Raw genomic sequence first — 23,100 nt, forward strand, 5'->3', positions numbered from 1 at the left:
TAGTATGAAGACTTCAGGAACTTTAGCATCACTAGCTATGGAAGATTAGAAAAGAACTGAAGTAGTAAGCAATTATGATCTTCAGTACTACAAGGGTTATAACCAGATAATGGTGTATAATATGATCTCTACACCGGCTCTTGTGCAACAAGTTAAGCTGAATCAGTGGCAGGATCCTTATCTCTAAGGAATTTAGATTCAAATCCAGAATGGAGAGCAACTTGAAGATTAGAGAATCTGAGAGGATGGAGCACTTTACTTTCACAACCGGCTAGATGTTCCTAAGGTGGATGAGATTAAGAAGACAAGTCTGCATGAAGCCCATAAGTCACGGTACGCCATTCATCTTGGGAGCACCAAGATGTACCCGGATCTGAAAAGACAATACTTGTAGAGAGGTATGAAGAAAGACATTCGTGAGCATGTTTTAGAATGTGTACCTTGTCTCTGGATTAAAGTAAAACACCAGAAACCTGCGGGAGAATTACAGCCTCTACTTGTCACCATGGATTTTTTATATGGGACTCCCGAGAACTGAACAGAAGCACGATGCCATCTGGGTGGTGGTGGATAGGTTAACGAAATTCACACATTTTATACCGTTTCGTGCGACATATTCCTGAAAGATTCTAACAGAGTTGTACCTAGAGCATATCGTCAGACTTCACGGAGTGCCATTGTCTATCACATCTGACCACGACACTCATTTTAATGCAAGATATTAGAAAAGTTTCCAGGAAGCCATGGGAACAGAATTGAATTTTAGCACAGCATTTCATCCTCAGACTAATAGACAATCTGAAATAGTTGTTTAGATTTTGGAGGATATGCTTCATGCTTGTATTCTGGATTTTGGTGGAAACTGGAAGAAATATCTTCACGTTGCTGAATTTGCTTATAACAACAGCTATCAAGCCAGTACCGATATGGCACCATTTGAAGCTCTCTATGGTCGACCTTGTAGATCACCTATTTGTTAGTTAGAACCAGAAGATCGACTTACTACTAGACCAGAAATTATTCAAGAGAATAACGAGAAGATAGCTCTTATCCAGGAACGATTGTTAACGGCTCAAAGTCGTCAAAATAGCTATGCTAACAAGAGGCGTAGACCTTTAGAATTCTAAGAATGTGACTTTGTTTTGTTGAAGGTTTCTCCACACAAAGGAGTTGTTCATTTTGGTGTAAAAGGAAAACTCGTGCCAAGGTACGTTGCACCATTCCCGATCGTGCAACGAGTTGGTGTCGTGGCGTGTCGTCTGACTTTACCGCCTGAGTTATCTCACGTGCATGACGTGTTCCATGTCTCCATGCTTCGTAAATGTCAACCTGATCTGGAAGCCGTGGGGCAATGGTATTCTTGATCGTAAGATGAAGAGTTTGCGTCATCGTGAGATCCCATTAGTGAAAGTTTTATGGCAGCACCATGGAGTTGAGGAAGCGACATAGGAGCTTGAAACAATGATGCAGGAGCAGTACCCGCATCTGTTTGCATTTTGAGGTAAGTCCTAATTTCGAGGATGAAATTCTTTAAGAGGGAGGATTTGTAACACCTCGACAAATTAAAAGAGATTAATTAAGGTAATTAAGATTTACTGGTGTGCCTAATCTGGTTTAATTAAATAATTATGTTCAGTAAATATTTCTGACCTATAAATTTAAAGAATTCCAAGGAATTTAAATATTGTCAGTATTTATATTTTCACCCCAGAGCGTGTGTAGACACATTTTCTGGACTGTCTTTTAAATATTTTGACACCTGTCTTTTTCCTTTTCTTTTCCTTTTTCCTTTTCTTCGTTTTCTTTTCTTTTCCTCGTGTACTCTCTCTTTCTCTCCTGTCGTTCCTCACTCTCACACTCACTCACTCTCTCTCGTTTGTCTCAAATTAACCAAATCTTGAAGCAAAGGAGAATTTCAAGAAGTTTTTAACGTCAAGAGAAGGATTTGAGGTAAGATTTCTGAAAAACTTCTCTTGAATCTTAGATTTGTCTATTAGGAAAAACCTATTTTTGTTCAAAATGAATTTTGATGGATTTTGGGTGAAGCCATGGTCGAAATTAGGGATTTTTGGTTCTTTGGACTGTATTTGTCATTTGGAACATGGATATGATGATTTCCCTTTGAAAAAGCTCAGATTAAACTCAAAATTGCAGGTTTTCGGACTGATTCAGCGAGCTTTCTCGCATCCCTATTCTCCACTGGTCGACCTATGCGGTCAACCGGATTGCACACCACCGGTCGGCCGGTGGTGATGCATACCTCTGTCACTAGTCGACCGGTTGACAGGGGAAAATGGGCAAGTCATTTCGGAAGCCCTGTTTTGACCTCGATTTTTGAAGAAAACCTAAATTAGCTTCATTTGGGGATCTAGAGTAGATGGATCGACATCTTTAATCCATGTTTTGGAATCAAAACCCTTGGAATGATGATTTGAAATATAAAATGATTTATGAAACTTGAAATTGGATTAAGGCACTCTAATAGGAAATCAAAGGGGATAATTGAGATTGAATTGCTTTAGGAATGAGAATTGGATCCTAAAGTGTTGTTTTGTATCAATGCTAGCTGAGGAGTTGAATTAAAGGCTTTGAGGAAGTGAAAGCCAGAATAGTGCAATGCTAACCACAGGTTTGATGCTTAAGAGGTAGGATTCCTTACCCCTTTCTTTGTTAGCCTGATTTCAAAAGAGTTTTGACTTTGTAAATGTTTTAAAGAAATGGCATGTTTGCGAAAGAAAAGCGTTTTAACACAATAGCTTGATTTTAGCTATTGAAATCATAATGTACTATTTCATAAAGTTTAATGAATAAGTTCTTAAGACAAGAGATCTTGCGAATCGGTAAGCCAACTGATGGCCTAGATAGGATATGGAGAGTGTATCCTTGGGGGCAAAATCCGAAACCCAGACTGGGCCACTACGGTGGTGATAAGGCTCGTGCTTGTGATTGTGTAACTAATTTATCAGAGGATAAATTACTTGCTGATGCCTGTAATACGGAATTTTCAGTTATATTTCCTCTCAGAAAAAGGATGTGAGGTTCCGGCTGTTGTGTTAGAACTGAATGTCTATATTTATTTATTTATTTATTTATTTATTTATCTATTTACTTGTTCATTAATTTATTTACTTGTTTATAAAGTTATTTCAAATACATCCTACTGGATCTTTCGCTCACGTTTTATTTATTTTATAACCCCTCTCAGGTACAGAGCCACCAGATACCTACTATATGATGATTTGATATACAAACGAGGCTTCTCAATGCCTTTGCAATGGTGCCTAGATGATCATGAGGCGTAAGAGGTCCTCCGGGAGATCTATGAAGGAGTGTGTAGTAATCATACTGGGGGATAATCTCTAGCTGTTAAGGTTTTGAGGCAGGGGTACTATTGGCCTACGCTTAAAAAAGACTCGTTTCAATACACTCGGCGTTGCGATAAGTGCCAACGATATGCCACAATTCCTAGAGCACCCCCAGAGAACCTAACTTCAATTCTTAGCCCATGGCCTTTTACCAAATAGGGGATCGACCTGATCAGACCTCTACACCTTTTGCACCCGGAGGCCTTAAGTTTGCCATCATCGCTGTGGACTACTACACTAGGTGGGCCGAGGTGAAAGCTCTTACTTCGACTACCGAGGCAGCCTGCACCAGCTTCATATGGAATAACATTGTATGCAGATTCAGCGTTCCACACTCGATCGTGTCTGACAATGGGAAGTAGTTCGACAATACCTCGACGTGCAAATTCTACGATGACTTAGGCATACACAAAGACTTCTCAGCCCCAATACATCCGCAGTCCAATGGCCAAGTGGAGGCCATCAACAAAATCCTAAAGTATACCCTGAAGAAGAAGCTCGACGACTTAAAGAGAAAATGGGCGGAAGAGCTCCCAAAAGTCTTGTGGACATACAGAATGACGAGTCAAACTAGTGTACGGAATCGAGGCTGTACTCCCTGTGAAGATTGAGACGTCGACTCTAAGAACGGTCGTGTACAACGACAACATAAACATGGAAGCCATAAATGGATAACTCGACCTATTGGAAGAAAACAGACTCGACTCCCAATTACGACTCACCGCTTACCAACGGAGGACAGCACGATACTACGACAAGAAAGTCAAACAAAGAATGCTCGCCCTGGGAAATCTGGTATTAAAAAGGGTGACGCAAAACACTAAACCAAGAAATACTTGCCCCATGGGCCCGACTTGGGAAAGACCCTGCCGCATAAGGGAGGTGCTACGTCCTGGGACCTACGTTCTGGAAAGCCTCGTTGGCAAACGGATTCAACACCCATGGAATGCAGAGCAGCTAAAATTGTACTACCAATGGTGTACGAATTCTTACATGCTTCAATTGTATTTGGCATTTCATTAATATAAACGATGCTTATTCATAGCAAGTATCCAAAAAGAATGCGAAGAAATCGACCCATTAAATATGTCTGTCTAAAAATCAAAGTTTTTCAAACACACATGGGGGCAGAAAATGGTCTACGGATCACAAAAAATATGCATATACCCAAAGAAACGTCGACTCCTCCAAGGAGGAGAGACGATTTACTTTGCAAATTTTAAGGAATTTGCTAAAACGATGACCCTAAGGGGTAAAATAAAACGTCACCTCCTCCAAGGAGGAGAGACGATTTACTTAGCAAATTTTAAGGAATTTGCTAAAACGATAACCTTAAGGGGTAAAATGAAACGTCACCTCGTCCATGGAGGAGAGACGATTTACTTAGCAAATTTTAAGGAATTTGCTAAAACGATAACCCTAAGGGGTAAATTGAAACGTCGACTCCTCCAAGGAGGAGATACGATTTACTTAGCAAATTTTAAGGAATTTGCTAAAACGATAACCCTAAGGGCTAAAATGAAACATCGACTCCTCCGAGGAGGAGAGACGAATTACTTAGCAAATTTTAAGGAATTTACTAAGACAATGACCCTAAGGGATAAAGTAAAACGATGACTCCTCCAAGAAGGAGAAACAATTTACTTAGCAGAATTTTAGCATACTTAAAAATAAAGGCAATTAGATGCATATAAAAGAAAAAAATCCATAGTCCAAATAGTAAAAAACAATATTACAAAAATAGAAATTATGAGTCAGCCCCCAGCATCCTAGGCCTCGTCGCCTCCACCACCTTGACTACCCTCGCCACTATCAACTGCAGCTTCCCCGGCTCCGCCGCTACCCTCATTGCCCCCGCCTTCAGCAGGAGAACCTTCGTCGTCAGAAGGGAGCTCGTAGAGGAAGTCCAAGTTGAGGCCAGGGAGATGCCTGTTAATTCTAGTCACAATTTACTTTCCAACAGACATCATATCACTGGCATGCATAGCATGCAACTCTTCAGAGGATTTGAAATTCTCGACGGCCTTAGCAGCAACATCTGCGTTATTCTCAGCAAACTCAGCAGAAGCAACAAATTCCTTGACCCCCTCATCCTTACCTAAGTTGTAGCCATCCTGCTTTCCTAGGCTGTATCCCTCCTTTTGGAAGACATCCTTGGAGTCGGCAGCTTGTTTGCGGATGAGCTCAATTTCCTTCCGGACACTATCCAGATCAGCTTTCACCTCATCTAGCTCCTTGACGGCGAAGGTAAGTTTCTTTGAGGTCTCCTCCTTACTATCTATCTCCTTTTTTAGGAAAGCCTTCAAGCACCCCTCGATGCGGTCCATTCCCTTACTTCTCTCTTCCACCTTAACCATATCGATAAAGTTAAGAAGAGAGAGGACAAGGGACTGGCAAATCAGAAGAAATTTGTTAAAAAGAGAGAGAGAAATAGAAATACATATAACAGATAGACGACGAAGTATACATGGATCTGAAGAAAGATCTGATGACGCGTGCGGCCGATCAGAGAAGCCCGAGCTCAAAAAAGGACTCGTATAAAGCCTGGAAGACAACGGAGAATCGTGGGGGCAGACTCAGCGCCGCCTCGATCTAGGCTAGAGGGACGTCGGCAACAATAAATTATGGATCTAGGACCCTTGCCCTAGGAAGCAGCAAGCATTCTTTGGGCAGCGATACCTCAGGAGCATCAGTAATATCGATCACCGGTGATGGCTCAGCCTCTACCGCCAGTGTTTCCGCCAGTCGAAGCCTCTTCGGCCTAGGTGTCTCTCGAGTAACTGAAGGCTCTACCGTAGGCTGAGGTCTCGGCGGGACACTGGCCACAATAGCCTCGCTCGGCCCCTCACGAGGTCTTTGCTTCTTGAAGCGCCCCTTCTCGCCAGGAACGCGTAGCTATAAGGTCTTCATCTTTGCATCATAATTAAAATCAAGAGACTTATACGGTCGACAAACAATAAGGAATTAAGGGCAAGAGAAAACTAGCCTCCGGCTGTGAAATTGAAGAAATCTTTGACCTCGGCGGTGTTGTTGGGATGTGGGAGAGAAAGCAACAGGCCAGAGCTTTCCAAGTTGTCACGCGTTAACAAGACGCTGACATTATGAAAGGTCTTGGGGAAGCTGAAGGCTTGCTTCACCCTTACAAGACGGTTCCCAGCAAGTTAGGGACGATCCTAGGAACCTGCAGAAAGTAAAATAGGGTCGACGTAAAAAAAATGGTCACAGTTGTAATAGACGGTTGAAGGAAACTCACTCAGCGTCCCGAAAGATGTTTGCACACCCAGGCGCATAAAGGGCTTATCCACGGGGTGAACGTCGAACATACCCTTCACCGTAAAAAAACATTAGCTTCCAGGATGTGACGACGAGTGCAGCCCCCTTATTAGCTTTCCTAAGACGGGCTTGGATCACCCGTGACCAGCTAAAAAATACCCGTCTTCGCACTTAGGGACCTGGCAAAGCTTATATACAAAAAGGAACTCATCTAAAGGCAGATCTATGTCAAACCTTTAGTCCCAGAGAACCCACATACTAGCAAAAATATACCAGAAGTTTGGGGCCAGCTGTGTGGGGGAGATGCCATAGAGATCACAAAGTGTAATGACTGAGAAAATCCGTGGCGGCCTCATAGGAGGGTCGTCACACAAAGAGACTTCAAGAACGGGTGTATAGGGAATGCCATCCCCGCCGTGAAGGCCTGGGTATACACGGACATATAACCCGGGGGTGGTTGGCTCGCCCTAAAGTGGGGGTCCAACAGGAGATACTCAAACCATCAGTCGTCCACGCGCCCCTTCTTATACGCACGGACGATATCTCTCTCCCGTGTGTTCGGTGCCACGAAGTCAGCTGTGAAGGGCGGACGGTCCTCGTCCGCCCCTATCGAGGCCACAGGGATGCCCGTGTGTCAGCCGCTGCTACCGAAGATGACGCCGCCAACCAGGGAGTCAGCGCCACTGGAAGAAGAGCCATCCCCATCTGGTTCACCTTTAACCAGGCGGTCGACACTATCCTCGTCATCTCGCGGGTCCAGAACGTAGTTCTCGACCTCCTTCAAAAGTGGGTCGTTGGCCGTAGAATGTGAGGAAGACTCGGCGGCTGGTATTGGGTCCGGCCTCACGAGAGGCACGGATGATGATCGCCCTCGATGCTTAATCCCACTAGATGCCATTACTGTGAAGGAAAAATCTAAGGCCAGTTCTTATAAGTCGAGAGGGGGAGAGGAAGATAGCTCGCCGCTTAAAGATAAAAACGTTTGGTCGGTTAAAGTTAGAAGTTAAAATGACGACGGTTCAAATAAGCGATGATGGTTCGAGCCTAGGCATCAACTGACCTGAGACTACTCAAACAAAGCGACGACTATTCAAACTAACCCAGGATGCCAAACAGGAATCTAGACTCACTTAAAACTCCTACAGCCAGTCCAGAACATGGCAGACAATGTCCAAATCAGGTTCTAACACCCCTATTATACCATTTCCAACCATTCCCCCCACTCAAGAAATAATCCACCACAAAACCAGAGGCGACAAACCCATCAGAAGTGGAGAGAAGGTTTGAGGGATACTTACCAGAAAATCAAAAGCAGAAGGGATGCACGAGCTGTTGAGGTAAATGTTGCCAGGACTTGCAAAATGGTAAGAAGGAAGTGAGTAGTCCTAGAGAAATTTTTGCAAAGTTTCAGCTGCTCCAAAACGATCTCGAATGGTTCAGACACGCGAAGAGACCATTTATAGTAACCAAAAGCCCTCAACCCCCAGCCTTCTGATCAGGTACGAACGCATCTAACGGTGAAAATACAAGAGCTTAATCCGACGGCTAGGGGAAGGGCGGGAAGCTAAGGAGTCACGATCCAATGGCCCGGGCTCATCCGTTTAAACAAAAGGCTACGTTAGCATAGCGATTGAACACGACGTTTACGCTTCTCGAGGGGCTGCCGAAGTGCCAAGGCCATTATTACGAAGAAGGTTCGGAGTCAGGCTCCCGCACCCGAACCAAACAAAAGAAGAGCCATAACAAATCCAGACCTAGCTCGAGGCAGTCCGAAGAAAAGCCTCGACCTGGGGGGCAGCTGTTGTGTGGGAAACTTCACACTAACACGTCAAACAACGATCATGCCACACGTGGCCCCATGCCTGCCACATCAAATAGGCCCGACACCCGAGGCTCACTTTCCTCTCGCATATGGTATGGGAGCTGAGTGCATAAGGGGGGTTCGAGGCCGCTGACCTTATACACAGTCGAGACCTGTTAATACAGGTAACGTAATAGGGTCGACCGAGAGAAAAGCCACGTATGACAAATTTTGGCATGGGCGCAAAGGGCAGAACACAAGCAACTAGATCCGCATCCCAAGAAAAACCCCTGAGGTCATCAGCTTAATATCTCAAGGTTGCGTCTGGGTTTATAGGAGGTCAGTTGCACAGGAAATGATTACAAGCCCCTAAAACCGCCTGGAACGGATCACTAACTATTACAAAGGATCTACAGAGTCGTAATGGGGGGACAAATTGGATGAGTGAACAGTCCAAAAGGTGCTGACAAGCTACGGTCTAGACGAATGAGGCCATAGGCCACTCGAGTGGATAGGCCCCCTGGAAGATACGGTCAAATGGTCCAAACCGCCTACCGCTGGGCAAGGCTCATGTAGTATCCGCTATAAAAAGGGCAAAGCCCCCGTGAGAGAGAGGGATCTTTTTTGTGTAATTTGTAAGAACCAAAACAAGAGAAATATAATACAGTGGATTTAGCTCTTTTTGAAAAGGGTGAACCACTATAAAACCTCTCCGTCTTTATTTTCATAAGCGATATAACAGTTTCTTCACAGTACACCAATACAAACTCTAGCAAATCCAGTAAGATTACAAGTTTCAAACCGGTAACCCAACAGGCTACCGCGGAATAATCCGGTAAGATCTTGTTGACGAAAATCGACCGTCAACATATGACATATTGTATATTTACGCGCATATTTCAACTAATATATATATATATATATATATAATGTGTGTTTGAGAAAAAATATATACGTGGAATCCTGGGGCCATTGAGGATGGTCAAACATATACTCAGCACAATAGAGTACTATTTTTAATATATAATATATAAACATCTCGGATTCGTGTATATTTTGATCATGCATGCGGGGAAAACTTTATGGTTTACCTATTATCTATTATTCTTACAAAATGCATTTAGTTTTTCTTAGAGTACACATTTCCATATAGTTCCAGTTCTAGCACATTTATTTTTCTTTTATTTGTTTTTTGGTCATGAGGGAAAGGGTTAAAAATAAGAAAAAATGCTAAAAGAAATTAGTAGTATCACAGTAAAATGTGGTGGGAAATATAGTATGGAGATATCATACATATTCTAAGAGTTTTCGTTATTGATAGTATCATGGTGCCAAATAACAGGGTGAATTTAAGGAACACCATTTTTACAGAATTGATCTCCGATTATATCACTTTTAAAGAAAATTTAAGCATAATTTAAATATAAATAGTACGAGATCATAATTAGACTTCAAAAGTTCCCAACTAATATTTACACCAAAAACATTGCACAACAATAGTACATAAAAATGAAATTTCACATTACCCACATCAAGTAAGTAGTATATAATTATCCTGAACGAAAGTCTAGTTATATCAAAATAGGGCGCACTATTTTTTTTATTTTTTATAAAACACAAGAGCGATGTTGATTAATGTCAATATTTTATTCAAATTATCAAATTTTAAAAAAGAGACAAAAAAGTGTAATTTGTCAAACTTTGAGTGAAGTTTCGATAGTCTGGTTGAATATATATATATAGGTGTGATTTTAATAGTTATTTTAATATTTATTTATTTATGGGTATCATTATTTTAATTATAAGATATTAATTAGACGATTGTAATAAAATAGATAGTTGATAAAAATAAATTAATTCAATTAATAAAATTAGATATTTATCATGTTACGTTATTAAATTTTTATAATTGTTGAGTAAATACTGATAAAAACGTAATCATTAAAAATGTGTCCGCATATATTTACTACAAATTTCCTTTTTAACTAAATTGCCTTAAATTAGTAAAATTACATGAATACTATAAATTTCAATTATTCTACTTTATTTCATACTTATATGTGCGTGTGATCTATTATACTATATATGCAATTCTTACCGAGTACTTTATTGGAACATAGTATTTTGATTGAAAATTTATCTAATTATTTAGTATTTAGTATTGTATAGTTTTAAGATAAAACTCTTAAGGTTTCATAATTGTTACGACAATTTTCTCAATATATTTTTTCGTTTCATACCGGACCACATGTAGTGCTAATTTTATAGCTTTGTCGACTGGCTAGCACTTGACAACGTAACAAATTCAAGAAATAAGCTTAGCGATAATTAATTTAAATGAATAATTCAAAGTGGTCTATGAGAGAGAAAGAGAGAGAAAGAGAGGGAAAGAAAGTGGTTGGGTTTTTGTTTTCATTCCGAAAAGGCAGATATGAGATGATGAGGGGACATAAGTATAAAGATTAAAAGGTATGTGGGCTCGGGTGGAGAGAGAGAGAGGAGAGAGAGAGAGAGAGAGAGGAGAGAGAGAGATATGGCCAGTCATGCATCCCTCTGAAGGAATATACTTAGGTCACAAGGAAAGCTCCACTTGTTTTGTCTTTATGCAGAAAAAGTAGGAGTGCAGTAGAAAAAAGACAGGGTGGCGTTTTCCCTCTCTCTCTATCTTGGCTGAATTTCCCATACTAACCCTTCTTAATTAGATTTATGTTTATGTTTGGATAGGATCCTTCCTAAATTCTTTATTATATATATTTTTTTTTTTTGTTTCCCATAAAGGTGTGATGTCTATCAAAATTTTCAGCTCTAAATTATGATTATTATAAGATATATGTAATGTAAGGTTGAAATCTATCCTCCTATGAAGAAGAAGACGGCCTTTATTTTTCTTTTATTAATTTGACTATTCCAAAATTGTTTCTATTTAATCTAATTAAAGTGTTTTTATGAAAAAGATTAAGTGTGCGTTTGATAAATAGATTCAGAATCATGATTTTAGATCATGATTTAGAATCAGCATTTGTTTACGGTGATTCTGAATCAGTGTTTAGTTTGGATAATTTTGAATCATGATTTAGAATCTGATGTGAAATTTTAAACTAACTCAAATCATGATTTTAAAATCACCATCTCTTAATTCAAGGTGATTCAAACTTCTGAGGGGATCTCATGATTCATTGTTCGCTACAGTATTTTCTCTCACAAAAAATATACGTAAATCAAAAATAATTCTAATCACATGATTTTAATCCATGAACCAAACGTCTCCTGATTCTGAATCGTGATTTCAGAATCATGATTTGAACCCAAAATTATAAATCATAATTCTAATTTTAAAATCATAATTAAAATCACTATTATTTAAATTCTCATATTAAACGAACCACTTTAAGTGGAAGAGCTGGTTGGTTGATAAGTTGTGATTAACTTAAGTCAAAAAGATAACGTTTGCATGTTAAAATGGGTCAATATTATGGAACTGCACTATAATAAAACTTATTTCTATTATTAGTCACACATGCATGGTGGGATTATAAACGTTTTTGTCATTTACTTCGCTTCTGATATACTTATCCATATACAAAAGAAACCCTTCTCGTTCAGCAACGTGGCGGAATTTGATATTTGCCAACACTGAGAGATAAAACTAGAGCGATTTGATGTAGAATGGTGAATGACATTGACGGTTGATAATAATAATGTTTGACTTTAATTTAAAAAGAAACTAAAGAAGAAGAAGGCCGAAGAGCTACGTGTTTTGTAATTTGTACTGATACTATTCAATTATTTTGTTGGCTAGCGTTTTCTTGGGAAAAAAAAATAATAAGAATTCTATGATAGAGTACGAAAAATGTTGTATCAATGAGATTATGTTACTCACCATTATATAGATTTTGTATCTTTATATCATTTTTTTTTTCATTTTGACGTGATATTAATTAAATTTAACTTTCATAAACATGCACTATAGATCAAATCCTATAATTGAAAATAGATAGTTCCAATAAAAGTAATAATAATAATGCTTTACCTTCTTTTGACCTAAAATAGTAATAATAATTTTTGAATTCCCCCTAGTATTACCGTGTTAAGTACTTTTTGAAAAAACTAACTTCGGAACTAAAAAGGAGAAAAAAAGAATCAATTAAGCATTGCCATCAGGAAAGGTTTTTGGTATTTCTTTAAGGGCAAGTGTTTAGTACTTTTGCTTGAATTATTTAAGTATTGGAAGTAAAAAAAAAAAGAAAAAAAAAAGGAAGAAAAAGGATAATAATGTGGCGCAATTTTAAGGTCTATTAAGTATCATCATAAATGGAGTCATCAAGTACTTTTTGTAGAATATCTTGGTCACATGTGAACCTTATATTTTGGTCGCTCATGAATTATACACTCAATGAAGCCCCATGATCATTATGGACTTGTTCACATATAAGAAAATAAAATAAAACAAAGTATTAAAGTAAACACTTTGGTTGTGCATATTTTCCTTTCATAGAATAAGTCAAAGAAGAAATTTGAATCACGAAAATTAAAATCCTTGACATAGTTGCACTTTTAGTAGTAAGGACAAGTTGTGAAGGATATCAATTTTGAACCATATTATATAAATACACGCATATGGCGTAGTTGCATTTGCTTGTAGTCCAAGGCCAATTTTAAAAGCTGACAGCTAGCCTATTAATTAATGTATGTTGGTTATGAACGTGAGCATTTCCCATTTTCTATTTAGAAAAGATATATATTAATTAGCTAAAATTATGATTCTCCTACTTGAAAATTAGTCCATGAAATTCCTTTCCAGAAAAAAAAAATATATAAAAAATATATCCGCTACTATGCAACTTTTAGGCACCCCTTTGAAAAAGGAAAAAGAAAACAATATTACAACTTTTGGGTATATATACATTCAAATAATAATTAATTAGGATTTTTGTTTTATATGGCTTTTTGAAAATATAGTTTATGACCTTCTGAAAGCAGCTTATGACTTCGTGTACAAATTACTTTTAAATTCACAAAAATTATGTAGCTTTTCAAAACACTTTAAAACGTGTGTACCAAATTTTAATGCAGTTTTATTGATTAATTTTGTTTTAAAATTTTTTATTACTTATTTAGTACAATTATTTTTGTCTTGCTAAACAATTTCAAAACATATTATTCTAAACACTTAAGGAGACGTTTGGTTCATGGATTAGAATCATGTGATTAGAATTATTTTTGATTTACGTGTATTTTTTATGAGAGAAAATACTGTAGCGAATCACGAATCATGATTTGAATCAGGGAATGAATCTAGGTATCAAACATTAAAAACCACGGCTTTCAGTAATTGCCAAAAGCTATACTAAATAAAGCCTTAATCCATATACCTACATATTTTTATCTTACACGTTTTTTTTTTTTTTTTCAAGGCTACATTTATTATTATTATACACTTAGATATATGTATATATGTCGGCTTTAGTTTGTATACGTATTCCCAACAAAATCATAAGATATTGAACTCTATACAATTATTTCTAATTGCTTCTAAAAAGAAAACAAGATTTAATTATTTGGTTCCTGTTGTCCAAAATATATATATATATATATATATATAGATGAGACTGAGGAGGAAGTCATAAAATAATAATAGGAGGGAGAGGGAGTGTGTTGGATCTCAATAAAGAGAGTGTGGCTATTAAATGAGAACACATGCATGTAGGGCTAAGAAGAAGGAAGACCCAAGTGAGGCCTTTGCATAAATACATTGAATATATGGAGTTGTAAAACGGAAAAGCATTACTTTTTGTCTTGTTGGTCATTTCGCTTTCTTCTTGTCCACATTCAAATAAGAAAACAAAGTTCCTCCTCTTTTGGGGGTCAAGAGGAGATTTTTGGCTTTGCCTTTTGCTTTGCATAGAGGGTATTATTATATAAAGAGTGTTATGACGTTGAAACTGTGTGGGTGAATAATATGTGTGTCATGAGAGTTTAGTTTTGCTCTCTCTGATAATTAATTGGGTGGGGCCTAAGTTTATGAAAGAGTATCGAGATTTCGCTATATTGTGGGACCTACACCTTTTAATAAATTAAAATGGGCAACCAACCGCGTGAGTCCACATTGTCCTCGTCAATATGGAAACCCTCAACCAGTCATGTATAGCCGAGTTTTTAGTAGGCAAAATAAATTTTTACTCGAGAAAATTTTGGTTACAATTAAAAATTCTTAAAAAATGTCTAACTCAATTTAAATTAAAAATTCAAGTTTACAAAGTGAACAAGACCTAAAGTGTGCATAGCCCAACCCTTCGGTGTGTGTGGTCCGGGAGATTATCAAAATTTTGATCCGAAAACCAAAATCATGCATGCATGTATTAATCGCGGTGTATTTGCATCCTTGCGATTAATACATGTCAATGTCAAATCTTTAAAATACGTTTGGTTCATGAATTTAGAATCATAATTTATAATCATTCTCGATTTACGTGTATTTTTTTGTGAGAAAAAAATACTGTAACGAGTCACAAATTATGATTCGAACCATGACACGAATCTACCAACTAAACGTGTAATTAGATTTTTCCACTAAAACAAGTAATAAACAATTGTTTTTCTTTTTTGACAATTACCAATTTCACTTTTTGCTTTTCTCCTTTTAGATATCAATAAAAGGAAAAGAAGAGGATTAAGTTGCAAATGGCAATACGAAACCTTACTAGTGGTATGAGATTTGGGAGTTGGTGACGCTAAGAATTTATGAACAATTAGACGCCATTGCCGACTAGTACTCTTTATCCCACGGCTACTGGGTCAGCTGTCTACAATTTTGGTTTAAGCGATAGGTGTGTAATGAAAATAATACTTCGCATACTTGTCAAAATCATTTAAAAGAAAAAAGGAGTTATTTCAAAACTTCCTGTACCAAATCTATATATATCTTTTTCTTTTTCTTTTTTTTTTTCTTTTTTTAGTTGGGGCGATTTAATTTATTATTATATATTAAAGATAAAATCTCACATCATCACGTAAATATAAACATTAAATATTAAGTTACTTTACTTAAAAATTAATTAATTTTTTAAAATAAAAGTACAATACTTTATAAAATTTAATTTTTCTCTCTTATTTTTCTTTTTCATCTCTTCTCAAACTCTAATATTATACAGCTTATAATATAGACCATTTTGCCGCTACCCTATTACGTGAAAGCTTGAACATTCTATATTACAATATTTCAAACTGAAACAAGATGAAAGCTCAAAGCCGCAGAATACAACAGCTTATCGGCCCTCCGATTCGGAAGTTTTCTGGTACAAAACGAATCGGTAATCGGGTTTGAAATCTGCATTAAAATACAGGTTGCGATAGTGAAGATGAGGTGTTTGTAGAAATGTACAAGAGTTAGGCCCCGTTAACTTCGTTGATTCGAGTTTAAAATTCGAGTTTTTCTACAATAAAAAGTTCTCACAAACAATCACATCTAACTTTTTTGCTACAGATACAAGAGTTAGGCCCCGTTAACTTCGTTGATTCGAGTTTAAAATTTGAATTTTTCTACAATAAAAAGCTCTCACAAACAATCACATCTAACTTTTTTGCTACAGTAAAAAGCTCTCACATAAATTCACGTCTCAACTCGAATTCTAAACTCGAATCAGCGAAATGAACGGGACCTAATTTCTGCTATTTCTCTGTGTTTTCTGTGTTTTCTATTCCATACGGCCAGAAATTTCTATCTATATATATGCATCTTGCTTGGTAAGAAGGTGAGCTTATTTCTCTGTGTTTTCTATTCCATACGCCCAGAAATTTCTATCTATATATATGCATCTTGCTTGGTAAGAAGGTGAGCAAAAGAGAACTATAAGCAAGAGTTTTTTTTGTTGTTTTTTTTGTTTTTTTTGGAGAAAGATTTAGACCGGGTTGGAATCCTACTGTTTGGAAGGCCAAGGTTTGGATTCTCAATCGCTGAGAAGATTTGTGTAGAAACTTTACCCAGATGCATTTTGTTTCCTTTTTCAAGAGAAAATTTCATGTGGTTTTTTATTTATTGTTTTTTCATCTTAATTGAGTTTAAAATTATAAAATGAATTGTCACGTTTGTTCTATAGACAGTGTTAAACGGAGTGGGTATTTTAAATATTTTTTTATATATCAGGAAGCTTTTTGAATCATTTTAAATAATTAAGGACTATTTTAAAACATAATATAGAGGCATTTAAAAAAAAAAAAAAAAAAAAAAAAAAAAAAAAAAAAAAAAAGAGGATAAAGCATATTATGACTTTTAACTTTACTTCGACCATCAAGTTGACTTTAATATGTATCCAAAGAGTCATCTTATCTTACGGTCATTGGAGCCCCCACACGCTTAAGAAAAAAAGGTCACGATGCGCCGCAGAGTGATCCTCATACACGTTTCTACAATATTCTTTGGGGGAGAGAATCCTACGTCCAAGATTAGAAGACACGTGAAATTTGTTGGATGTCCACGTGTCATTTAGTGAGATCAACTAAGTAGATAGTCATCGCCACGTCACGTTTCCTGAAGTGTTTTTTCCCCCAATTTGTCCAAAAGCATGTACAAAATTGGAAAAGGCAATTCAAAAAGCCAAAAAGAAAAAAAAAATTTTGCCCAAATTGAGAAATGAAGGGGAGAAATGCCTCATCTTATTAATCATTATCCGCGTAATTAATAAATATTTATTAACGACTATTCAGACACTATAAATTTTGGCATAAAGAAATTAATTAATAATCTAATACAATTAAAGAACAAAAAAAAGGGCAAAATAAAAAAAAATAAAAAAAATAAAAAAGAGGGGGAAAGTGAGTATTGAGATTTAAAGACATTAATGTGTGGCTGTTGTAAGATTTCCTTTCCTTCAATCTGTTCAACGTCTCTCTTTCCCTTCTTCTAACGGTTTTCTCTTGAAAAAAAATTTCCCTTCTTCTAACGGTTTTCTCTTGACCTTCCCAAATGTACCTTTGACTACCCGCCAAACAGCTCTTCATATTTACAGTTTTGACCATCACAACATGATGGAATTACCAATTCTATCCCAACCAAAACTCAAATCAGGCGTCAGCCGCCGCCGCCACCACCTTGACGCTGCTGGGCAGCAAATCTTCGCGGCCTCCACAGTCAGATTCACCGTCCGATTCGAGCCTAACAACGACGAGTCCGTCGGCAGTTGAACTGGGAAGGCTCGATTTTAGCTCCTCGAAGCTAGGAACAAGTACGTTCTCCGTCCATGCCTCTAAACTTGTCCTGCCTAGCCACAAGCCGCTCAAGATCTTTTCCACGGCATCTTCATCCATTTCCAGTGAAATCCCAGCTCCAACGATGTTGGAGAACCGGTTTGAAATGGTGCTCGTGATGCCGTTGCGAAGGGAAACAAACTCTGCTGGCTTGAAGACAATCGTGTCGTCCACGGAATCGAGCATTTCCTGGGGTGGCGGCGGTGAGGCTGCAGCGAGTAATGGCCTGTTATTGAGGCTGTATTCTTCGTGATCGATTGTCAAGTCGCTAGAGTTGTGCGATCCGTCCGCTTTGTCGTCCTCGGTGTCAGCAGCCTCGTTCAGATCGAATGCCAAAGCTGAACTTGTTTCCTTTCGCGGCTTCGTCGGTCTCTGATCATCATCACGAAGCCAGGGCGCTCGCCTTTTCACGGTCCTCCCACTTACCGATAGCCTCAGCTGCCAAGCTTTTTTAGCTATACTCGCAAGCTTCTCTTTGTCGACCAAAACTCCGTTGGACAAGCACTTTAGATTGTCCGGTAACCAATCTGCCGTGAGGATGAACACAACGTTTCCAAGACTGACTTCACGGCCATGAGAATCGGCAAGACGGCCTCTCTCCAACGCACGTTTTATGCTCCCGCGAACGAGCATATCTGCTTCATTAATGTCCTCCAACACAATCACCGCAAAGGGATTCCTCCTAACCGCCTCCGCAATTCTGTCCACAACTGTTTTACCTCTGAAACTCATATCCGATTCTCCATCTCCACGCCTAGAGCCGAGATAGATCATCACCGGGCTGGACCCAGAAACCAGCTCTGCAAGAGCCGATGCCATCCTCTTCTTGCCGACCCTGTCGGGCCCAAGGAACATCACCCATAAGTCACCCTTCGACCGTGCCCCGCGGCGCTTGCCACTGCCCAACTTACACTCCGTCATTGTGGCCGCGACACTAACCGCGGCCTCCGGCTGCCACCACACCTTCTCCGCCAAACCCTTGGATAGTCTCTTAAACGAGTCGGCATCTAATTTGGAAGCCATTTTGTCATCTCTATGAATTTCAATGAACTTGTTTTGTGGTACTTCAGAAGAAATGCAGCCAATTAAGTCCTTGATCCTTTCCTTATGACTCTGCTCTTGCGCCGTGCCATTGACCTTCATTTGACCGAGGACTAAATCGGTTCTCACAGGGCTTCCTGGTGGGGAATTAGTCCTCTCAGAAGGTTGGTTCAAAACTGGGTTTGTGTTCAACTGCATACTTTCTCCAAGGCTTCTGTTCATCTGTAATTTCGGTTGGAAAGGTTGGCGCCCAAGCAAGTTCGGATTATACAAGCCCGCCATCGTTAAACCCGTCGGGGTCGGAACTATCCTCTCAGTGCTGAAATTCGGCTGATGATGGAAACTGGGGTGAATATGCAAGCATGTATCACTCCATTTCTTTTGCAACTCCTGAGACTTTTGCTTCAGAATCAATTCTTGCTCCTTATTCTGCAGATAGAAAACAACAAATGGTTGTCACTCATTTAGTAATGTGAAAATCACCTCATTTGTTGTTCAACTTGAGCTTAACTAAACTCACCTGTGGCTGATCCAATGTTTTGGCATCGCCGTCCCGGGCTTTCGCATTCTGCAGCCATTGCGGCAGAGGAGGTCGAGCACCCTCCGATTTAATAACGTCGGAGGATGATTTTTCGGATTCCTTGGCGACAAATTTGGATAGCTCTTGTTCATAGCTTTGCGTGCATTGTGGGCAACAGTTTGTAGTTGTTCTTCGAGACGGATCCAAGTTTTCGAACAAACGCCTAGGTGGACCAAGTTTTGCAGTTGGAAAGCCCTTCAGAAGAGGGGACAGCGATTCCACTGAGCTGCTGAGAATCCCATTTGTTCCAAGCCTAAAGATTTTACCCAAAAATTTCCAGATCAATACACATCAACGACAGATTCAGATTATTATTCGGCAACTCCTGAGTTGACACAAAATCTAAGGTTGTTTTTGTTCAGATCCTAATTTCACTTCCCAAAGAAGGATTTTTAGTAGAGTATACTGTTCATGGATTCCATTAAAACGGCAATTCTGGATTCCATTCATAAATCCAAAAATTCCCATTTCTCCTTAGACAATAAGAAATGCATCAAACAATTCTAAAGATCAAAAGGCAACAATTCTAAGACAAATTTTACCTGGGAAATAGTCCCGGAACAGGAGCCCTGGCGGCAATTGGAACAGCCTGCAGATCCCAATCATTCTCCATAGAAGGATGGTACACTTGACACCTCAAATACGTCTCGCACGTCGCCGTGCCGATCAACCAAAGCCGTCCTCCACCGCCACCGCCACCGCCGTCTCCGAACATCGTCAGAAGCTTCGCCACCTCCGCGACCGCCTCCCGCCCCGCCTCCGAAACAACCTGCGTCTGGGGAGCAGGAGCTCCTGCTAAACTCACCGGCTGCTCCACCAGCCCCCTTAAGTCTCCCAAATTCAGCACAACGCCGCTGCCACCGCTCGATTTCCCGATCCGAGCCTCGACTAAACCGGCCAACTCCTTCACTCTCTCCACCGTCTTGGTCCTATCCGAACCGACCTCCTTCTCCATATGAACAACCTCAACATTACTCATCAATTCCCCCAATTCCTTCCCGTCAATCCTCCTCAGAATCTCCCTCACCACCGCCTCGGGCTCCGAATCTCCGACCAGCACCGGATTCCTCTTCCTCGTCCGCATCAAAATATCAATCACCCGCTTCACCTCCTCCGCCCTCATCTGCCCCGGTTGCGCACCACCGCCACCGCCCTGCTGATTCTGCTGCTGCTGAAGCCGGGGATTCAAGTACAAATTCCGCCCCGGCACGGCAGCGGCAGCGGGCCCGGGGCGAAAACCCATCGATATAGAGCTCTGAGGATTATTACAACTCGAAGCCAAATTAGAATTCGACGCGGTACTTGTCAAGGACTGCTCAATCGTGGCTTTAACGGCGGGGCTCGAGAAGCTTGCTTCGCGCATGACGCGGCTCACGCTCGGGTCGTCGAGGATCGAAATGATGAGCTGCTCGAGCTCGACCTTAACGGCGAGGAGCGGCTGCTGCTGCTGCTCCGGACATCCGCGGCGCTGGTGGGCCTGGGCCCGCTTCAGAGCCGCCATCAGAGCATTGGAGATTGGCGGCTCAGCCACCGCCGCGCCGCCGCCGGAGGCGGAAGAGTTCTGAACCGCCGTCGGGAGACGCTCGAGGGCGACGCTGAAGCAGAGCTCGAGGGCCCGGCACTGGAGAGGATGGGAGGAATTGGGGTGGGACTTTATGCAGGCTTGCCGGAGGAATCCCGACGGCGACGCCAGGAGCGTCGCCGCCACGTGAAGCGGCGTCGTTTGGCCATGGTTCCGGCGTCCTGCCTCCGCTATCGAGTGGTTCAAAACGCTCGCCGCCTCCGGCGTCAGTGTTTGCTGGATCGTGCTCAGCCCCGCTCTCATTTCACAAATCCAAAATCAAAATCCTCCTCTCTCTGTCTGTCTATATATATCTATACATATACAGAAGTATATACATATAATAATTCCAATTCTTTGTATTTCTCCTGGAATTGAAGAGGGTCTCTTGTTTTTCTTTTTCTTTTTTTTTCCCTTTGCTTTCTATGTTGCTTTCTTTCTCTTGAGTTTTGTATATCAGTTGTTGAGGAAGAGAAGAAGAAGAAGAAAGGAAAAAAAAAAAAGGGAAAATAAATGCTTCTTCTGAATGTGAGGAATTCAGAGTAATAACTAATAAAGCCCACTTGGGTTTACAAAAGTGTGAACGCTTTCGAATAATTAGACAAAGTTGAGATTTTCGAAAGAAGAAAGAAAAAAATCGATCACAAAAAATAACTTTTCACGAACACAAACAAAAAAGAAATGGAGAGAAAGTAACAGCAGCTAATATATAGCTTTTAAAGTTTCTTCTTCTTATATGGGATCTATCTTTTCGAATTTTCTTTTCTTTCCTTTTCTTTTTCCCTCCTCTTCTTTGGCTTTCTCTATCTCAATCTCTCCCAGGTGTATGTTTGTATTGAGAGAGAGAATTCAACGCGAAAAGGAAAGACAGATCCCCTTCTTCACAAGAAACTCTTCTCATTTCTCACCTCTCTCTCTCTCTCTCTCTCCCCCTCTGCTTTTCTTTCTATCTCTATGTGAGTTGTTTTTTTTTTGTGTGTGAACGAATGCCGAAATATCCGAGAGCCACCAATATACCCAACAAAATTTATACCAACAGTGAAAACAAAGTGAAAAAGTTTAGGTGCGTTCATTTCGTCGATTTGAGTTTAAAATTTAAGTTTTATTATAGTAAAAAATTCTCAGAAATAATCATATTTAATTTTTTTATTACGGTCAAAAACTCTCACATAAAGTCACATCTCAACTCAAATTAAAAATTCAAATCAACAAACTAAATAGACCGAATAAAAAGGAAAAATAAATATAAATAAAAATAAAAAATACCCAACTTTAATAATTATAAACTAACCCAAAACCCATCCCATATGTAGAATAAAAAGGGGCAAATTTTCTTTTTTTTTTTTTTAATTGAGTCGAGAGAGAGAGTGTGTTTGAAGTAGTATCACTGTGATCAGCTTTGCAAGGATTTCTGTAAGAAAAAGGAATAAAATAAAGGCATAAATGAAATCATTTTTTTGGTGAGCACAGCAATCTGCTCTCCTTTTTGTGTCCAACTTTTTCTTTGTTTATTCTTTGTTTTTCTATTACTTGCTTCTTCTTTTTTGCCACTTTTATCGCCAATATTTCTCTATTAATCTATTTCAGTTCGTTCGAGATAATGGAGCGAGAAAGAGACACTCACTTTTTAGGAGGAGAGAGAAAGAGTAAGAAGTTGAATTAAGGGGCAAAAAAAAAAAAAAGGCAAAAAAAAGATTCATGACTATGGATTGACTGCCTTTTTATCCCCCTCTACCTCTCTCGTTTGTTTTCTTTCTTTTTTTTTCTATTTTTTTTTTATTTTCTACTATACTTTTATTAGAGAAGTAGTGATGAGAAAAGAAAACCCCCCACGATCCTCGTCGCGCGTGTTTTCCACGCGCATTGACCTTCAACTATTCTGTTTTTGTTTTTTATGTTTTTTTAAAAAATAAAAATAAAAACGTTTCTAAAACAGCGTTTGACGCAATAAAAATAAAAAATAAAAATAAAAATAATTTTTTAATTTAGTGTAAAATAATAGAGAAATAAAAAATAATTTTTAGTCATTTTTTATTTTTTATCGTTTTCTCCTCTTTCTAACAGAGAGAAAAATAGAGAGATATTAATGAGTTTTTTATACTAAAAATAATCTCTTAATAAAACTACCAAACGTATTTTTAAAAATTGTCAGATTTAAAACATTTTCATTTTTATTTTTATTTTTATATAAAAAATAAAATTATTTTAGAACGAGTTCTAAACGCACGTGACGTCT

The 23,100-nt window shown here is 39.1% G+C and overlaps 1 protein-coding gene across 1 annotated transcript; it reads right to left on the reverse strand.

Annotated features, from left to right (window-relative positions):
- Positions 1-17,369: 17,369 nt before the first annotated feature.
- Positions 17,370-21,822, reverse strand: LOC21395189 (protein SUPPRESSOR OF MAX2 1). Its single transcript, XM_010111088.2, has 3 exons — positions 19,846-21,822; positions 19,244-19,556; positions 17,370-19,152 (listed from the first exon to the last, which is right to left on the reverse strand). Exons 1-3 carry the CDS (start codon positions 21,126-21,128, stop codon positions 17,500-17,502), a joined length of 3,249 nt encoding a protein of 1,082 aa, XP_010109390.1. The 5' UTR covers positions 21,129-21,822; the 3' UTR covers positions 17,370-17,499.
- Between the last annotated feature and the right edge of the window lie 1,278 nt (positions 21,823-23,100).

The sequence above is a fragment of the Morus notabilis genome, unplaced genomic scaffold (genome assembly GCF_000414095.1).
Source record: "Morus notabilis unplaced genomic scaffold, ASM41409v2 Scaffold703, whole genome shotgun sequence".
In the NCBI taxonomy this organism is placed as follows: Eukaryota; Viridiplantae; Streptophyta; class Magnoliopsida; order Rosales; family Moraceae; genus Morus; species Morus notabilis.